The sequence below is a fragment of the Siphateles boraxobius genome, unplaced genomic scaffold (genome assembly GCF_051911475.1).
Source record: "Siphateles boraxobius isolate OS27281-9 unplaced genomic scaffold, OSU_SipBor_1 9, whole genome shotgun sequence".
Lineage (NCBI taxonomy): Eukaryota > Metazoa > Chordata > Actinopteri > Cypriniformes > Leuciscidae > Siphateles > Siphateles boraxobius.
This window is the reverse complement of record NW_027509219.1, coordinates 24948634-24966149: the sequence shown is the minus strand read 5'-3', so window position 1 is coordinate 24966149 and position 17516 is coordinate 24948634. Positions and strand designations below refer to the sequence as shown.

Below are 17516 nucleotides of genomic sequence, written 5' to 3'. Positions count from 1 at the left end.
GCTTGTAATATGTTTAATTAAAAGGGGGCTTTTGACACTTAGTCCTTTGATGCACGATAAAAACAAAAATTCCAAAATTAACAAAAGGAAAAGAAAAAGCAAGTAAACCAAACAAACACTGCCCACATATCCCCCACACTCACTCAGCACTCCTGTGGCCAAGCAAGGGCCGGACTTCTCATTGCCATGTGGTTAATGGAGGTGGTGGGAAAAAAAAACATTTTAATTTCCATATTCTTGCAAGAAATTTTTTTTATTTCTTCTCACAGAAATGTTTTCTATTCAGCTCTGTGTGAATCAAAGATGATGAAGAGGACAGAATCAGTGCCCTGGTTGCCAGCTGTGTGGTCTCAAAGCAGGAGATTCACTACTGCATGAAGACGGGGCTTCTGCAACCCGACTCCAATACACAGCCATACAGATAGGAAACTCGTGATTTAATAAGGTCAAAAGAAAAAAAAAACCTGTTGATGTTAGATGACATCATTGTGGCCAAGTCTCGATGTAGGATTGACTTTTTGTTGTTCAATTGTGTGTGTGAGCTGTGCTTGTAAGAAAATAGCATGTTTGAAAGCTGCACACTACGTATGTTCTCTCTATCCTCATACGATTTTTGGCATCAACTCCCAATTTCTTCATACATGTGCTTTATAAAACCAAAGCAGTGTGGTTTTGTGTGAGTGTGTGACTGTTAACACAGCTGGCATTAGCTGGTCTGTCTAGCAGCCGGTGGTGGTGGTGATGTGGTCTGGGTGTATGCATGTTCTGCTTGAAGAGTGTGGACTCTTGAGTGGGAACTGTTGTCGAAATCTTAATCCTTTAGGTCTCACCCTCATGCTCTCTCTCTCTCTCTCGCTCTCTGTCCCTCTAAACTGTCCAGTCTCTCTCTGTGCCACACAGGGAGGTAAAGATGAGAGCAAGAAAGAGACAGCCGAGGATGATTTGCACTTCTGTTCCTCTTGTTTCTCCTGTTTGGCTGAATTTGGGACTGCTCTGAGAACATCCACATCTCCTTTTCTCTCTCTCTTTCGCTTCCTGTCTCTCTTTATGGAGCTCCCCAGCATCACACACACGAGTGGCAACGCGGCAGAGAATGCCGTGAAATGGCAGCTGTGTTATGATATGACAGCCAAGACCTGGTGGATGGTGAGTTGTATTATTTTACCTACTTTAAAGAAACTTCAAACAAACCTGCTTTAACATGTTCAACCTGTTGCAGGTTTTGCATATATATATATATATATATATATATATATATATATATATATATATATATATATCTTTTGTTTACCAGTCACAACATAATTGGCAGCAGGGCAATTGTTTGAGGGGTCTGACGTGTTATTTGTAGTGTGATGAGCAGGTGACCTCAGATGACTTTGGAAATATAGCTGAGCGCTATGTTGTTGAGAGGAGGCTTTTGTGATCTAGACGCAGTTTCTGGGAATTTTTTCTTCATCTAAAATTCGTTGACATTGTAGGAAATTTACTTTCTTAAAAATTAATTTGACCTAATTTGAATGAATAAATTAAAACATATTTCATATATTTGAGAATTTGTGATTTTATGTGCAATAATATATTTTATTTAAATAAATAAAATTGATATAGATATAATTTGACTTTTTAGATATAATAGATATAATTTGATGTTCTTTAACTTCTCTCTCTTTTTGTTGTGAAAAACAAGCTCATTTTTTATTTAAAGTTTATCAAACCCAAAAGTTTTTTTCTTAACTTACCTCATATAACTGTCCACAATGCTTTGTTGTAATGATTCCAAAATGACATGTGGCATAAAATCAAGCTGTTTTGGAGCAGAATGCTTTGAAATTCATTTGAATATCACAATATGTACAGCTCCTGTTCTACATGGGCTGATTTTGTTAGTTTCACATTATCATTAGCACATTAAGTTTCGTCCATGTGTTTTATTTCACATGCTTCGTGCTTTTAGCTTATCCTAACGTGTTCTCCAGAGTTGGAGAGCTCTTTTCTTCTCTCAGCCAGTTTCTGTTGGAACGCTCTTTGTTTGCTCAGTGTTCAAGTCTTCGGTTTTGCTTATTTATTCATCGATAATGGATTGATTCTGTTCCCTGTTTCGTCTCTGTTATAACAAAAGTGATTGCCCTCCCTTTATCCTCCTCTTGGTTTCTTTCTTCCTCTCTGTCCTCCCTCCTTTTCACTCTTTACTGCGTTAGCCACCCACAGTTTTGTTTAAATTAACTTGGCAATTAACATTTGCTATGAGCCTTTACTAATAACTAATCACAAATGAAGGGCTTTGATTGTTTGTCAAGCCCAGTTTGAGAAATGGCCTTGCTCTCGTAGCCGGTGTTTCACACATGTTCTCACTCATTCACTTCATGCTTTGATCCTTCTTGTAAGCTTCACTCGTTCGGTTCCATACGTACCCCAAAACATGATTTGTTTAATTTAACTAAAAAAATCTGCTGTTCTTTAGACCTTTATATGGTATACATTCTAGCAAGCTATTTATTTCCTCCTATCTTATAATACATCTTCAATGCATTATGCAATTTCATTAGGTTGCTTGTTAAGACTATATCAGGTGTAATGCATATAAAGTGTTGAATGCATATGCAACTTGGTGATGTTTTTTGACTCAGAAGTGCTCAGCTCAAGACATGTGGGTGGGTTACACATGTTGTGTTGTTTGAAGCCACAACCTTTGAAAACCAAGCGGAAAATGAAAATCAACTTACAAAAGAGAGAAGCAAAAATGTTTTCAAAGTGATCGCAATTCATCTTGTTTTTTGCATTTTATGTGTGGGTGGAGATGTTTATGCTTGCTTAGCTCCTCTATAGACTCCATTTTCATAGTAACTTCAGTGCTGGAGGTCTTCTTGGGAACAAAAAAATATATATGTAGATTTATGTGAGACATGTAAACCTGTGGGTTTCTTAAATGATCAGGTGTGTGTGTGGCACTTTGCAGCTCACAAACATTCATTTTATTCACTATGCTGTAGCTCAGAAACCAAAGTTTGTTTGAAATACAGTCAAAACTGATTCCCTTCCTACTCATGAAATAAGAGGGAGAGGATAAAACTTAATCAAATGAACATCTCCTCAGAATTTGGGATTTCCTAAAGTAGGGGCTAAATTGTGCAGAGGAGATTAGTTTTGGCTAATGGGGTTTTTGAATTAAATACAAACATGGTTACAACTTAGTTGGATTTTTACAGAATTACACTTCAGCTGAAGCTCAGGGCAAATCAAACTTTTGGGTTTAAAAGAGCTCACGCTATAAGAACAATCTTATATTTTTGTTGGGAAGGGCCATTTGGTCTCTGGGCACACTAGAGGTTTTCTTGTGGCTTAAAGGGATTGTTGTTCATCAAAAATAAAAAAATTATCATCATTTACTCTCTTTCATGTAGTTCCAAATCTTTCTTATGTGGAACAAAAAGAAGGTGTTTTTTTTTAAAGAAAAGGTCTCCTGTGTTTTTGTCTTCTTCATACAATGAAAGTCAAAACAGCATTGGACCCGACTGACTTTAATTATATGGACAAAAAATCTATAATATTTTTTCCCCAAAATATTGTCGTTTGTGTTGCTCAGATAAACAAATGCATATACATTTGGAACAACTTGAATTATTTTTACTAAATTATTTTTAAAAAATAATTTGGGGAACAATCCCTTTAAGAATTTGAAAAATCAATTGATTTTTGTTTATTACTGGCTTAATTGCTTTGTTAATAACCTGCAAAGTTGTGGAAAATGTTAAAATAATTTAAATACTCAATTTGGCGCAGTAAATGTATCAGTTATTAGATTTTCTTATTAAGCAGAACCTTTTTTGCTGCCATGCTTGACATCCAGCATTGTGACGGTGTAGTGACACACGTGGTCAGGCTTACATCAGCATGGGATGAATTGCGAATACCAGCATGCGTAACACTTTAGACTTAACAGGAAGTACGCCTCAGGGTTGTACCGCCAAACCCCATTAAACAGCAGAGTTTGAAGGTAACTCAAAACAGAGAGGATGGCAAAATTTGTACCAGAGCCCATGAATCTTTCCCCCGTAGTGATTTTCTACAGCATGAGAGTGGGACAGCACGAGGGTTGTGGTTCCAGCCCATGACTTCAGACGTCTGGAAACTGACATGAATCATTCCCAGCAGTAGAGAGAGCAGAAAGGCTTAAATTAGAGAGAATGGTCATTGAGGAGAGGAGACACACTAACAGGCCTCATAGATGCGTCAGTCAGTACCGGCTGAGGTGGGAGGGTGAATCCTGGGTGGGGCGGCTAAGGGTTACACGCGTATCCCACCAGCGGAGCGGGCCATTGCCATGCAACTGTGCCCTAACCTCTCGCTTCGTGCGACGAAGTTGACTGCGTGGTCGGTGGGTCGTGCGATGTCCACTATGGTGGTCCAGGAATGTCATCTCTGGCTGTGACCGCCAGATCGGCCTCTTCCTCCTGCGTCTGCCCTCCTCCCGTGCCGCAGCAGCCTCCACCTAAGTGGCGCCGAGGAGCCAGTCGCAGGCAGGGCGCCCCGCCCGTCCAGGCCCCCGCCAAGAGCTCGGGCTGCTCCATATGAGACCGCTTCAGCACTGGCTTCATGGCCGAGTCCTGAGATGGGCGTGGCATCATGGCACTCACCGGGTGACAAGAGCACCGGCATGTTACCAGACCTTCAGCCCGTGGTCAGACCCCTCTTTCCTGCGGGCAGGAGTGCCCTTGGAACAGGTGTCCAGGCATGCTGTGGTGTTCACAGATGCCTCTGCCACCGGCTGGGGTGTCACATACAACGGGCATCCAGTGTCAGGTCTGTGGACGGGCCCCCAACTGCATTGGCACATCAACCGCCTCGAGTTGCTAGCAGTTCGTCTCGCTCTGAGCCGCTTAAAAAGGCCGCTACAGGTGTACGTACGTCTCGCTGAAGTGATGGTGTTAAGTACCTTTGGGGGAAAGTCACCTAGAACCTCCGCGTGCCAGTGCATCCGTGCCAAGTGTTCCCTCGGTCAGGGAGTAAAACAGCTGGCAATGGGAGGTTAACATACGTAAACCGAGACGATGCTAATACAATGGTACTTCAATATATGCTATGGCAGGGAATGATTGCCATATTCATATATTTACACCATACTCAAAATTAATTAATAGAATATCACGGCATTACCATGATACTGCATCAAAAAACATGGAAATATCATGATACTTTTTTCTTTCTTATTGCTATTATTGACTACTAGCAGTACAGGTAATTTTGCACCTAACAATTTTATTACAATTAAAGCAATAGCTCACCCAAAATTAAATTTATCATTTACTCACTGTTATGTTGCTCCAAACACATATATTGAATTACTAAACCCAAGAAAAATAATCAAAGGAGCTGTCGAGCTCTTATACATATTACAAACAGTCATTATTCACGAATCATCATCTCCACTAGCTCTCAGTTCTCATTTGTATGCTTCGAATATGCTGTAATGTGCGTGCAAGTCGAACAGGATTAGAATGAGATGAGTGTGAGTAAATGAAGACAGAATCTTTCATTGTTGGTCTATCCTATTGATACAGCTTGTTTTGACAGCTCAGTTCTGCTCATAAGTTTACAAACCCTTCGCAGAATATGCAAGATAATATTAACAAAATAAGAGGGATCATGTTCATATATGCTGCCTTGAATAGCTGTTTTCATAACTTAAAAGATGTTTACATATAATCCACACGACAAAATAACTGAATTTACACATATAAACCAGTTAATAGTGAACCATTCTTCTTCAGATAAATCCTCCACACATTCTTTGGTTTTCTAGCATCTTCTGCATATTTAAACCCTTTAGTGACTGTGTGACTTTGAGATCCATCTTTTCACACAGAACAATTGAGTGACTCGTATACAACTATTATAAAAGGTGAAAACATTCACAGACGCTCAACGCAGCAACACAATACCTGGGAGGTGAACATTATTCTTCCTCCTTATTTATTAATTTAGCACTACCCTTCAGAAGCTACATTAGATATATACATGTTTCCCCCGAAGACAAAAATGAGTAATTTACCATCTAATTCCAGCTCATAATGCACATTCTGCAAGGGGTATGTAAACTCATGAGCAGAACTGTAACTGCTGCAACTGTAGAGCAACTCAATTAAGTCTTTATGCCTTACAATTAAACATTTCCAGTCATGCCAAGTGGATCTTCAAGCTTTAATGCTCCTCTCTTAATGAACTGCATTGCAGAGGCACTGAAAAAGCAATCTTTTGGCCCCCGGATAATCCACCACCTTAAAGGAAAATATTTTGTTTTGCATTTGCATGCCAGTCGTCCAGTATAATCCTGACACCATCTGTGAGGGGATCTTTAGACAGCTGCATGCGATGTTGTGCCTATACTCTCTCAGCCTTTGGTCATCCCTTTCAATGCTTTGCTTTAGTACCCACTACCCATACTATCTACTTGATTCAACATGCAGTTCATAAAATGTTGATACTTTGAACTGTAAGTATGAGGGTTAAGAATGTAGAAAGTCTACCACTAATATTAACACTAGGGGACAAAAAATCTTTATACGGCGGTCACAGCCCTAATCATTTTAGGGTTCTCAAATATAAAATATTTATCTGATTAACTCATTTGTTACATTAGTCTCATCTTTAACACATTTATGAAAACATCTTAATAGAAAAAAAGGCCTATATATAATTCTGTTTAGGCTGAAATATTACATGTCACCACAAGGGGGAGACAACGCTTCGCTTTTAGGTTCGTCTGGTGTAGTTATGCTAGCTATATATTTCTCCAGATAGTTATCCAGTGAATGGAGAAAATATGTTTGTTGTACAATGGCAAATTTACGTAAATAACTAGTTTAGGTTAGCTTAGGTTAAATAAAATAATTAATTGTTTAAAGGAGAAAGTTTTCTTTTACTTTTCACCAATATTTATTATTTTATTCTGTGTTGCTTTAATACTCTATGCATGCTCTACAGGTAGGCCTACTTTCCATAATGTTTTATTTAGGGTTGTCACACTTTACTCTTTTGTTTTTATTCAGAACAAATCCAACCACTCTACTCTAGCCAAAGCACCAACCCCTAAACACTGCCGCTTCAGGCAAAACCTCATGCATCATCTTTGTAGTTCTGCGGCATGTAACATTGTTTATCTGTGTTAGAAAATGGAATTAAGCTTTGAGGTGTGTCCAAAACTGAAATACATAGCACATGAAAATGATTCATAGTTGGGATAAAGCACAACACCACAGATACACATCTGTAAAGGGTCAAACATCTCATATTGCTTTTTTGTTGTGTTTTTCTGTTTTCCATGATTGAACCTTAACCACAACTGAACAGAATTTTTGTGTGACGTAAAGCTGTTAGGTCATAATAACAATTTACATTTTAATAGAATTGAGTAGGTGCTACTTGAACTTAGACGGCCAATCAGGACTAGAGTTTTCTCTTTATGTATTTAATTTTAAGTCAAATAGCTAATTTCAAAAGTAAGACAGTTAGCTCATTTTTAGCTTGTGCGATGCTATCATAACATCTTAGCAGTTTTCCCAGACGGTTTTGCATACTGCATACTCTAGTATATAATCTTTAAAAGAGATGTTAAATATGCTTATAGTTAACCCAAAATGAAAATTCTGTCATCATTTACCTTGTGTCATTCCAAACGTGTGACTTTTTTCTCCAACGTGTTGTCATCTAACCCTTTAAGCATCTTAACAAAGTGTGTAAATCCATAATATGATACTATACACATGCTATTATAGACCAGACTTAAAATAAAACACGCATGCCCAGTTTCACAGACCAAGCTTAAACCTAGTCCACCCTATAGTGAAAAATGAATTTACCAAAATGTATTTGAAATAGGCCTACATCTATTTTATGCTAAGTATACAAATGCATTTACATATTTATGTTGGATACTTAATATAAATACCCTGAAATTGTACTATTGGTATACTTAATCGATACACTTAAAATATGCTAAATTGAAACAACTAATTTTGTGCTTAATGCACTTTAGTTATACGGACTAAAGATATACTTAAGTATTCTTGATTGTGCTAAAGTGGAACTATTGGAAGTATATAGGTACACTTTAAATATCTAGCATTTAAAGACTGATATTATACAGTGATCTTACTATCCTTACTAATAGTGATATTAAAACACAGGTTTAATATTAAGAATTGTGCAATGAAAAAGTACACCAAATAAAGTTTAATTACAATAATTATATCAGTAAGGCTCAAGCGATATGTCAGTAAATATGTTAATGGATTTGTAGTATACTTGGTGTGAAATATATATATTGGTATAGGTTTTTTTCACTTGGGCAGTAAAACTTGGAAAACTTGAATGTTGATTTCAATTCCTATAATTGTCAGTTTTATTCTGACTCCCACACCAAGCCATTTTCAAGACTCAAATATCAGCAGCTAATCTCTTTTAAATTTAATATATCATTCAATTAATGAAGAGATCATTAGTGATAGCTGCTTTGCTGTAGAATATGTGCACTTGTCCTAAGGTCTTGACATGTGCTAACTAATCTGCATGTAATTAGAGTTCTTGGACTCTGCTGCATGGTGCCGGGTCATTAGCTTATCACAGCATAATTACTGGCAAATTACTGCGGTGTAATCATTTTCTAATAGCCATTAGTGGAGTCCCGCAGAGGATTCGGTGATTCATTTCTAACATTATGCAAATGGTGGATATTTGATGCTGAGCAAAGCTCTTTTCTCAGCATCAGACTGTCTTGTTCATGGCTGCTCCATGAACCATGAATCATGTCATCATGGGAGCATCTACTGTATTATGGATCCATGTGTTAGCTCTGTCAATTAATACTGGAGGTTTTGCCATCGGCTTTCTGGTACATCATTGATTACTTTTGTTGTTCATATGTTGGGCTTTGCTGTGAAATGAGTAAACTATCAAAAACATTGGCTGTTCTCAACTTTATAAAAACTAGTGTGAACGGAATTGCATAAGAAAATGGACAGTATTTGCAGTATTTATTATAAATGATTAATCTTTTATTTAATTTAAATTCTTCCCTCTGCAGCAGCGACATCTCTTCTCTTCTCTGATTGGCGTGAGGGCAGGACAACCTGTCACTCACATGACATCACTGCAATAGCAAACGATAACAATCCAAGCAGTTCCCAATAGACAAAATCAAGTCCCGCCCTACATTTGTTCTTGTTTGAGAAGCCATTTCACTCGGATATACGTCACAATATAGGGAAGAAGAGACTATCACAACATCCGCTTCAAGACGACTTATGGATGTCTTGCACTTTCAGATAGTATTTTGGTAATATATAGTTTTTGTAATATATTTGTGCAAATAATGATGATTCTTACATTTTGTCGATGTACTGTCCAATACGAATCCTACAGAGAATGTGAAGTGACGTCATGCCGCATTTCATGCTGGGGTTGCGCTGCTATCTTAAGAGGGTCGCCCTTTGCTACTGATGCTGAAATTAATACCGATACCTGCTTACCTTTTTGTTTTGTTATTTGCCTTTAATTTAAATATTCACATTTGTGGTATTGTCTTCAGGGAAGAGAAGCTCGGAATTGCCTTACAAATAGCACTGGAGCCCTCTATTGGTCAATTGCTTAGAGACATGTGTTACGAGTTTATCTATAAAGTGCTGCAGGGATGATGTAAATTTATAGGTCAACCCGGAGCATCACACTGGTTCCCTCGAACAAATACTGATAGGATTTTCCATTGGCTTTTGGATTATCGCAAAAAATAAGCTCTGTGACCAACAAAAGTTAATGATACTTACACGTTTTGTCCTTGAAGATAATTTTCACAAATGGACACAACTTTTTGAATTTTGAAGCCTAAATACAATCCCCAGAATTAAAAAGCTAAAGGTAGGCTATGAACGAACTACACCACGGTCCCACGACTTCAACGTTACCACCAGTAAGTGCCAACAACTCTTACAGTTTTTATCTAAAATCATTTTCCCTGAAAGTTTGAGTTAGAATAGTTTGTAAGAGCGCAATTATAAGCACAAAGAGGCTGTAAAAGCAGACTGAGCTAAACTGTTCATCTGCTGATGTTTAATCTCCTCGACAGCCCAGTCCCATTTAGCCACTTAGCAACCGCCTTTTTCAAGACACGTAAGTTTAAAAGAATTATGAGTGGGGTAATACTACTGATGTATTTTATGTCGTAGAATAAAACATGTAAGTGTCTTGAGGTTGTGTTAACCACAGACCTTGTTTCAGGCATTTAACCAAAATCCCATTTAAAAAAAAAAACCTATTGACTTTTGGACGATGGAAACAGAAGTGGTAAAATGCTAACTCGTTTATAGGTTTAGGCCTACAAAAATGCGTCATCCCTGCACCACTCTATTACTAGTCACGATTAAAGTAACTAAGCAGAAATTCAAAGACCAGAATTGAAATTATAATGATCTTTATTAATCCAACGGAGCCAACCAACCCTGTGACGTTGAATGTTTAAGTACTGCGTCTGCAAGATGGCGGCGCCCTGGCCACAAAAGCTATAACACATGCAGGATCTTTTTTATTTAAAATGGCTACATTGATCGTGTTTATGTAATTTTTGATTAGAGTGGAAATCCATTTACTAAATAATTTTAATTTGACTGAATGCTTCATTTCCACTTTAATGTACTGTTACACCTTATGATATCTGTTGGCAAGCTTTTATTTAGAGCACTGAATATAGGCTACAGAAATTTTGTTTAATATAGGCTGTGTGTAAAAATAATATATAGGCTACTTATATAACACCATTAAACAATGTTCTCCCCTCATTTGCACCCTGAAATTGTACTGTTTATTAAAATGTATACTGGGGGAGAGGCTGACTTGATTTGAACCACTTGTTTTTTTATAGAATTGCTTGGCTTATGCCTAAAGGTGACTGTAATATAGCACCACAAATTATCCAAAATTGGAAAATTAAGCACAATTTGCACTTAGTAAGCATTCAGATGGCAAGAGTAGTAAAGGAAAAGTTGTTCCTCTTTGAGTAGAAGGTGCAAAGTCTTGGCAATGGACTGCATGCCTTGGATCTGTGTCTTGAGAGAGAGAGAGTTTCCAGACGTCTCCCCCTCCCCCTCTCATTTTGCAGTAGTTTGGAAAAGTGAAGCTGTATTGGAGACTCGAATATGCCTAGGGCAGTATATTTGCGTCTCTGTGGAGCAGGCCAATCATGTATTACAACAACTTGTGATTTCATGACAGAAACGGCCACAACAAGGCAAAGTCCACATGTGCTTAGAGTCTTTACTGCAACTACAATGATGCCATTTGAGGAGGAGGCAGAAAATACAAATATATATGACATACTAGATCTGCAAGGCACTTAAACAGCAGTTGAATAGGAAATTAACCAGCCATTAGATGTATTTTAGACGGGTATTACTTTAAAAAGAAATAAGACCATTGTAAGGATCTTCAGGCTTTGACATATCCACACTTTATTCATGGTACACTGCAGTATTTCCATCTCACCACTAGTAGGAGTATGGCATTGTTTTATTCACTGAACACTTGATAGAGATAGTAATTGATAGCCTATACTCACTGTACAGTCTTTGTACACTAGAGACCTCATTTGTACCAACTCTTCTAGCTCTTCATTTAGCCAAATTTATATCACATACTAAGTTTTTTTTAATACTTTTTGTTATATAAAAAGGAGTAATTCATAATTTCTTCGGTAGGCTATATCGCTCACAGATAAATTATAGGTGACTTGTATTAGTTAAATACCATAAATACCCAACAGAATCAGGATCAATCACAATAATAAGGATATAGCTAAATATAATTTTTGGTATACATATCCCTATGAGCTTTGTAATGCTTTCCACAAAATAATATCACAACCATTTTTGGTCTGCCCTCTTAAGGATGTCCACTTTTATGAGTCAGAATGATTACTTACCTGCAGGCTGTTTTTTTATTTATTTTTATTCATTTTTTTTCTTACATGCTTGCTTGGGGGAGTCAAGAGGCTAAAAACAGACCAAACACATTTCCAACAAACATTTTATGAGATGGTTTAGATGACATATGATCTATCAACTCTCACATATCAACACATCAAACCTGTGCAGTTAATTTAACTGAAATTTCTGAATGTTTACTCTATGATTTCTCCTGATACAAACCGAAAACGAGGATAGAGAATTGGTTGAGTCCTTTTTTTACTTAGTGTTTCTCTAATGACGTGTCCAAGCCGGCTCTATACCTGTCCTGTATACAACAATATGCCAAAACAGTTCACATAGATATTTTTATATTGAATCACCCATTTAGATAATGCAAATGTCATATTCCCATTCTGAAAGTTATTCTATATATGTTAAACTGCCATTTATGATAAGGTCTATATGTTCAAATGTTTTGCCACTTGCTTGAGCAACTTAATATATAAATCTAGCCTATATAGAAGTATGCATTGAATAATACGTGTATTGAGTTTAAACGTGAATACGTCTGTGAAAGAGTGTAGACCTATAACTGTGTAGCCTACAAATAGAATCGCAATGTTTGAACTTTTTTTATAATATTTTATAAAAGACGTTGATAATAAAAATAGTGATTTGAAATAAAAAATAGAGAATAAATGTTGCGTTTGTGGTACAGCCATAGATCAGTTGCGCACTGCAAGCGCAGCATATTTGAAAGCACAATAGCACGTGCATACTCACCGCAACACGCACCGCTTACGAGTATCTGTGAAACAGGCGTCAGGTGGCTTTCTGCGGCTTGCAAACGGACTCTTTTGAAGATTTCCATTAATTTGTGCGTATCCGGGTCTGCATGACAGCGTTCACATTAGCGATTTTTCATGAAAATCGTGCCCGTTCCCAACTAAACTGCCAGTGTGAAAGCACCCTCAGGGTACCGAACTGGTGTACTGGGTAGCCTACCGAACCCCAGACTACCTGGACGAGGTGGTCTGAGTTCGGTTGCACTTTAACCTGCCGCGGTTCGCGTGAATGTGAAAGCAACGCGGACTCGGGTACGCACTTGTTCCCTATCAGGGAACTCGAGCTGCGTGAAACGCTGTCGGAACGCCCCTGTGTGAGTTCGTCATGAAGCACGTATGAAATCAGTCCAATGGAGAGACGGAATGTCATAGGCGGGTGACGTCATCGACCAGAAACTATATAAGCACCCCAAAACACAAGTGCATCATCTTCTGAGTCTTCAGCAAGCGCTCTGTGTATGAAACAGTCTGTGTCTCAAGTGTTTTTGTCTGTCCTTAGAAGTTGCTAGGCAGGGTTTTTCACATATATTTATATATATAAAAAAAACTATAAAAGAGACGATGCATATCATGGCGAGCGAATAGCAGTTCAGAAAGTGTGTTCATCCCTGCCCACGCTATATTACGGGTGGGGACACACACAATCTGTGTGTTGTTCGTTTGGGAGTGCAGCATGCCACGTCAGCTCTCGAGGGAGCTGATTGTGAGCATTGCAAGCGTTTGTCCATAAAAACGCTCCGCTCCCGCCGAGCCCTCTTCGAGGAGAGTGGTTCGTTGCGCGCTCCCCGCGGTTTGGGTCCCGCTGCTGCCGAGGCACAGCGAAGGCTTCAATTGTGGGGATCGCAAATGGATCTATCAGCGGGGATTTAGACGGGCTCTGCCTTATCTCAGCCCTTACCTGGTAGATTCAGTGCCTCAGATCCAGGTTCGGAAGCACACGCTGCGGTTTCTTCTGCCCGGGCTGAGGCACCATCACTTCAATTATCCAGTTCTGAGGAACTGGATGTTGAAAGTATTGATACAGCAGAGACTGGGGACTCCTCACTTCAGTCTCCTGCCAGTGAGGAGCTTATGGAGGTGCTCGCTCATGCTGTAGAAAAATTAAGCATGGAGTGGCCAGCTGATAGACAGGAATCTCGTTCAAAGAGTAAACTAGATGAAAGATTTCTGCCCTCTCGTGCTGCACCTCCACGTCGGTGTCTTCCGTTCTTTCCTGACCTCCACACCGAGGTCCACTGCCGTTCTATGGCAGCCCTGGTGGCAATGGAGAGACACTTATGGTTGAACCTGTCTAATATGAAAGAAAAAGAAAAGTCTTTTCTCCTGGATGCCCCGCTTTCAACTGCTGGCCTCTTCGGTGACTCAGTATATTCGGTCATCGAGAGGTTTCAGGAAAAGAAAAAGCAGGCGGCGGCGCTCTAGAAATTTCTCTCCCTCCGTGTTCATGTCTCCGGGGCTGCTGGGCGGGAGCAGCCCCGGCCGTCGAGTAGCTCCTCACACAGGGCGCAACAAAACAGAGTGTCGCGTCTCGTGCTCCTCCTCAGCAAAACTGGGACAAGACGCGGCGCTCTCAGACGAGGTCGTCTAGGGCTGATCTGAGGACAGTTATTGTTGCCAAGAAGGCCTCGTCAAAGAAGAAGTCCTGACGCCAAAACCATCAGGATGCTGAGGGTGGTCCCCACCGAGAGGGGAAGGTGTTCGCCGCATTACACGGCGCCTGTTCTCTCTCTGTGCCCTAAGGGGGCCATTCTGCCAACCCCGCCTGCATGCCTGGGTGTAGACGGTCCCAGCGACTGTAACACTAACGACGGATGCCTCTCTCACAGGCTGGGGGGCGATCCTGAGTGGTCGCCCAGCTCAGGGTCTGTGGCAGGACCATCATCTTCAATGGCATATAATTGTCTAGAAATCCTGGCGATGTTTCAGGCTCTGAAACATTTCCTCCAAGACCTGAGAGGTTATCATGTTCTTGTCTGGTCAGAAAACACATCGGTGGTCTCTTACATAAACCATCAGGGGGGGGTCTGCGTTCGCGCTCGTTATACAAGCTGGCTCGCCTAATCCTTCTATGGTCCCAGGGGAAGCTTCTTTCATTGAGGGTGATTTTATATCCCGGGGTATTTAAATCAGGGGGCAGACATCCTGTGGAGGCAGGGGCCGAGGCCCGGGGAATGGAGACTCCATCCCGAGGTGGTGGATGCCTGGGGACTTCTGGAGAGGGTTTGCCGGGACGGGGTCAGTCTATTATTGGTAGCCCCGTTCTGGCCGGCCCGAGTTTGGTTTGCGGACCTAATTTCTCTCCTCGACGGCTCTCCTCTGGAGATTCCGATCAGGAGGGACCTTCTCTCTCAGGCGAGTAGGTTGATCCTTCACCCCCGCCCAGAACTATGGAGGTTGTGGGCTTGGCCTCTGAGGGGGCCCAGCTCATAGAATCTGGTCTCTCGACTGAGGTCGTGGAGACCATCCTCCACTCCAGAGCTCCGGCCACTAGGAAAGGATATGCCTTGAGGTGGAATATGTTCACCTCTTGGTGTGGGGAACACCAGTTGGACCCAGTTAACTGCCCGGTGGGTGCAGTGCTGGAATTCCTTCAGGAGCGTTTCTCCACAGGGTTATCCAACTCCACACTGAAGGTGTACGTGGCGGCCTTGTCTGCTTACCACGTCCCTTTAAGTGGAGCCTCTCTCGGGAGACACCCACTTATAACTCGTTTCCTTCGTGGCACTTTGAGGCTGAGGCCAGCAGTTCGCACGAGGGTGCCGACCTGGGACCTTTCCGTTGTTCTAGAAGGTCTCTCTATAGCACCGTTCGAGCCCATTGAAGAAGTTTCTGAGAAATTCATTACTCTAAAAATTATCTTTCTTCTTACTATCTCTTCATTAAAAAGAATAGGAGATATTCAAGCTCCATCTGTCTCTCCCTCGTGCTTGGAATTTTCACCCGGCATGGTTAAGGCTTTCCTCCACCCTAGACCGGGGTATGTTCCCAAGATTCCAGTTAATTTTGTTAGGTCTATTGTACTGCAGGCTTTCTGTCCTCCTCCTTTTTTGACGTCGGACCAAGAGAAACTAAATCTGCTCTGCCCAGTTAGGGCTCTAGATACTTACATCCACAGAGCTACCCTGTGGAGAAAATGTGAACAATTGTTTGTTTGTTTTGGACCCCCTAGGAAGGGCTGTCCTTTATCTAAGCAGAGGTTGAGCAAGTGGGTGGTCGAGGCCGTCTCACTTGCCTACGAGTCTGCCGGTCAGCCTTCTCCTTTGGCTGTCCGGGCTCATTCAACCAGGAGTATGGCTGCCTCTAAGGCTATTTGGTCAGGAGTATCATTTCAGGACGTTTGCGATGCGGCAGGCTGGTCCTTACCCCAGACATTCGTGAAGTTTTACCATCTTGACTTCAGATCCACTCCAGGGGCGCAGGTGCTTTCGTCCGAATGTGCGCCTTGACTACACACGATGGACACTTGCTCCTATGGCGACGTGGGTATTAGCGTTCCCACAGCGTTTCACACAGCTCGAGTTCCTTGATAGGGAACATCTCTGGTTACGTATGTAACCCTAGTTCCCTGAAGGTAACGAGACACTGCGTGTCTGTGCCATACTCCCAGCATGCCCGTGAGCACTTGCTTCAGTCTTATCAGAAGCTGATGCGCTTGTGTTTTGGGGTGCTTATATAGTTTCCTGGTCGATGACGTCACCCGCCTATGACGTTCCGTCTCGCCATTGGACTGATTTTCATACTGCTTCATGACGCACTCACGCAGGGGCGTTCCCACAGCGTTTCACGCAGCGTCTCGTTCCCTTCAGGGAACTAGGGTTACATACGTAACCAGAGACGTTCAGGAAGTAAAGTATCCTGCGAATGCGTTTTATCCGATTATGATTGTATTTATGTATTTAGTTAAATAAAACACATGGAAGGGATGACCTTGGATACGAGCAAGAGTGAGTCTGCAGTGTATTCGGGCATAGTGCGTGCAATCAGGGCAACAAATTAATGGAAATCCACTGTCTCCTCAAAAGAGTCCATTCGCAAGCAGCGGAAATACAGCTTATGCGAGACAGACACACATACACACACACACACACACACACACACACACACACACACACACACACACACACACACACACACACACAGTTACCCTGTGTTGTTTACTCAGCTATGCATAACAGCACCAAATTAATAAAAAACACAATATATTGACCCGCGTCGTGTTTTCTTTCATGCGCCGTGCACGTTTGCAATGACGTAAGATGCACGCAAACGCACCAGAGTTCGATAGAATCAAGTTGGAACCAGACCAACGCTGCTGGGGGCGCCGGTAACAATCGCGCTCAGGCTCGGACCGCGGTAAACGAGCCCAGTGTAAAAGCCCCCTTACATTCAGGCGAACAGCGGCACGGTTCGGGAGCAAACTCAGTGCGAACCCGGTTCGCATGACAGCGTTCACACATCAGCGATTTTTCATGCGAACCATGCCCCGTTCCGAACTAAAGTGCCAATGTGAAAGCACCTAAACATTACCTAAAACATGATTCACTTTGAAGAGATGATTTTGCACCTGTGGGCAGTTTACAGCAAACCTGGTATCTGCCCTGCTGTGGTGCTGGTCATTTATGCTTTGTTAGGGGGCTTTCACACTGGCAGTTTAGTTCGGAACGGGGCACGGTTCGCATGAAAAATCGCTAATGTGAACGCTGTCATGGGACCCAGG

General features: G+C 41.2%; 1 protein-coding gene across 6 annotated transcripts in view; it reads left to right on the top strand.

The window, feature by feature from the left end:
- The first annotated feature begins 784 nt into the window (after window positions 1–784).
- Window positions 785–17516, top strand: part of nfic (nuclear factor I/C) — a 128002-nt gene continuing 111270 nt past the window's right edge. Inside the window, exon 1 of one of the 6 annotated variants that reach the window (XM_077222963.1) lies at window positions 785–1146. In XM_077222963.1, coding sequence (XP_077079078.1) covers window positions 835–1146 — 312 coding nt within the window. In that variant the 5' untranslated portion in view covers window positions 785–834. The remainder of the gene's footprint in view (window positions 1147–17516) is intronic. The other 5 variants (XM_077222960.1, XM_077222961.1, XM_077222962.1 and 2 more) reach the window with 5 other exon arrangements.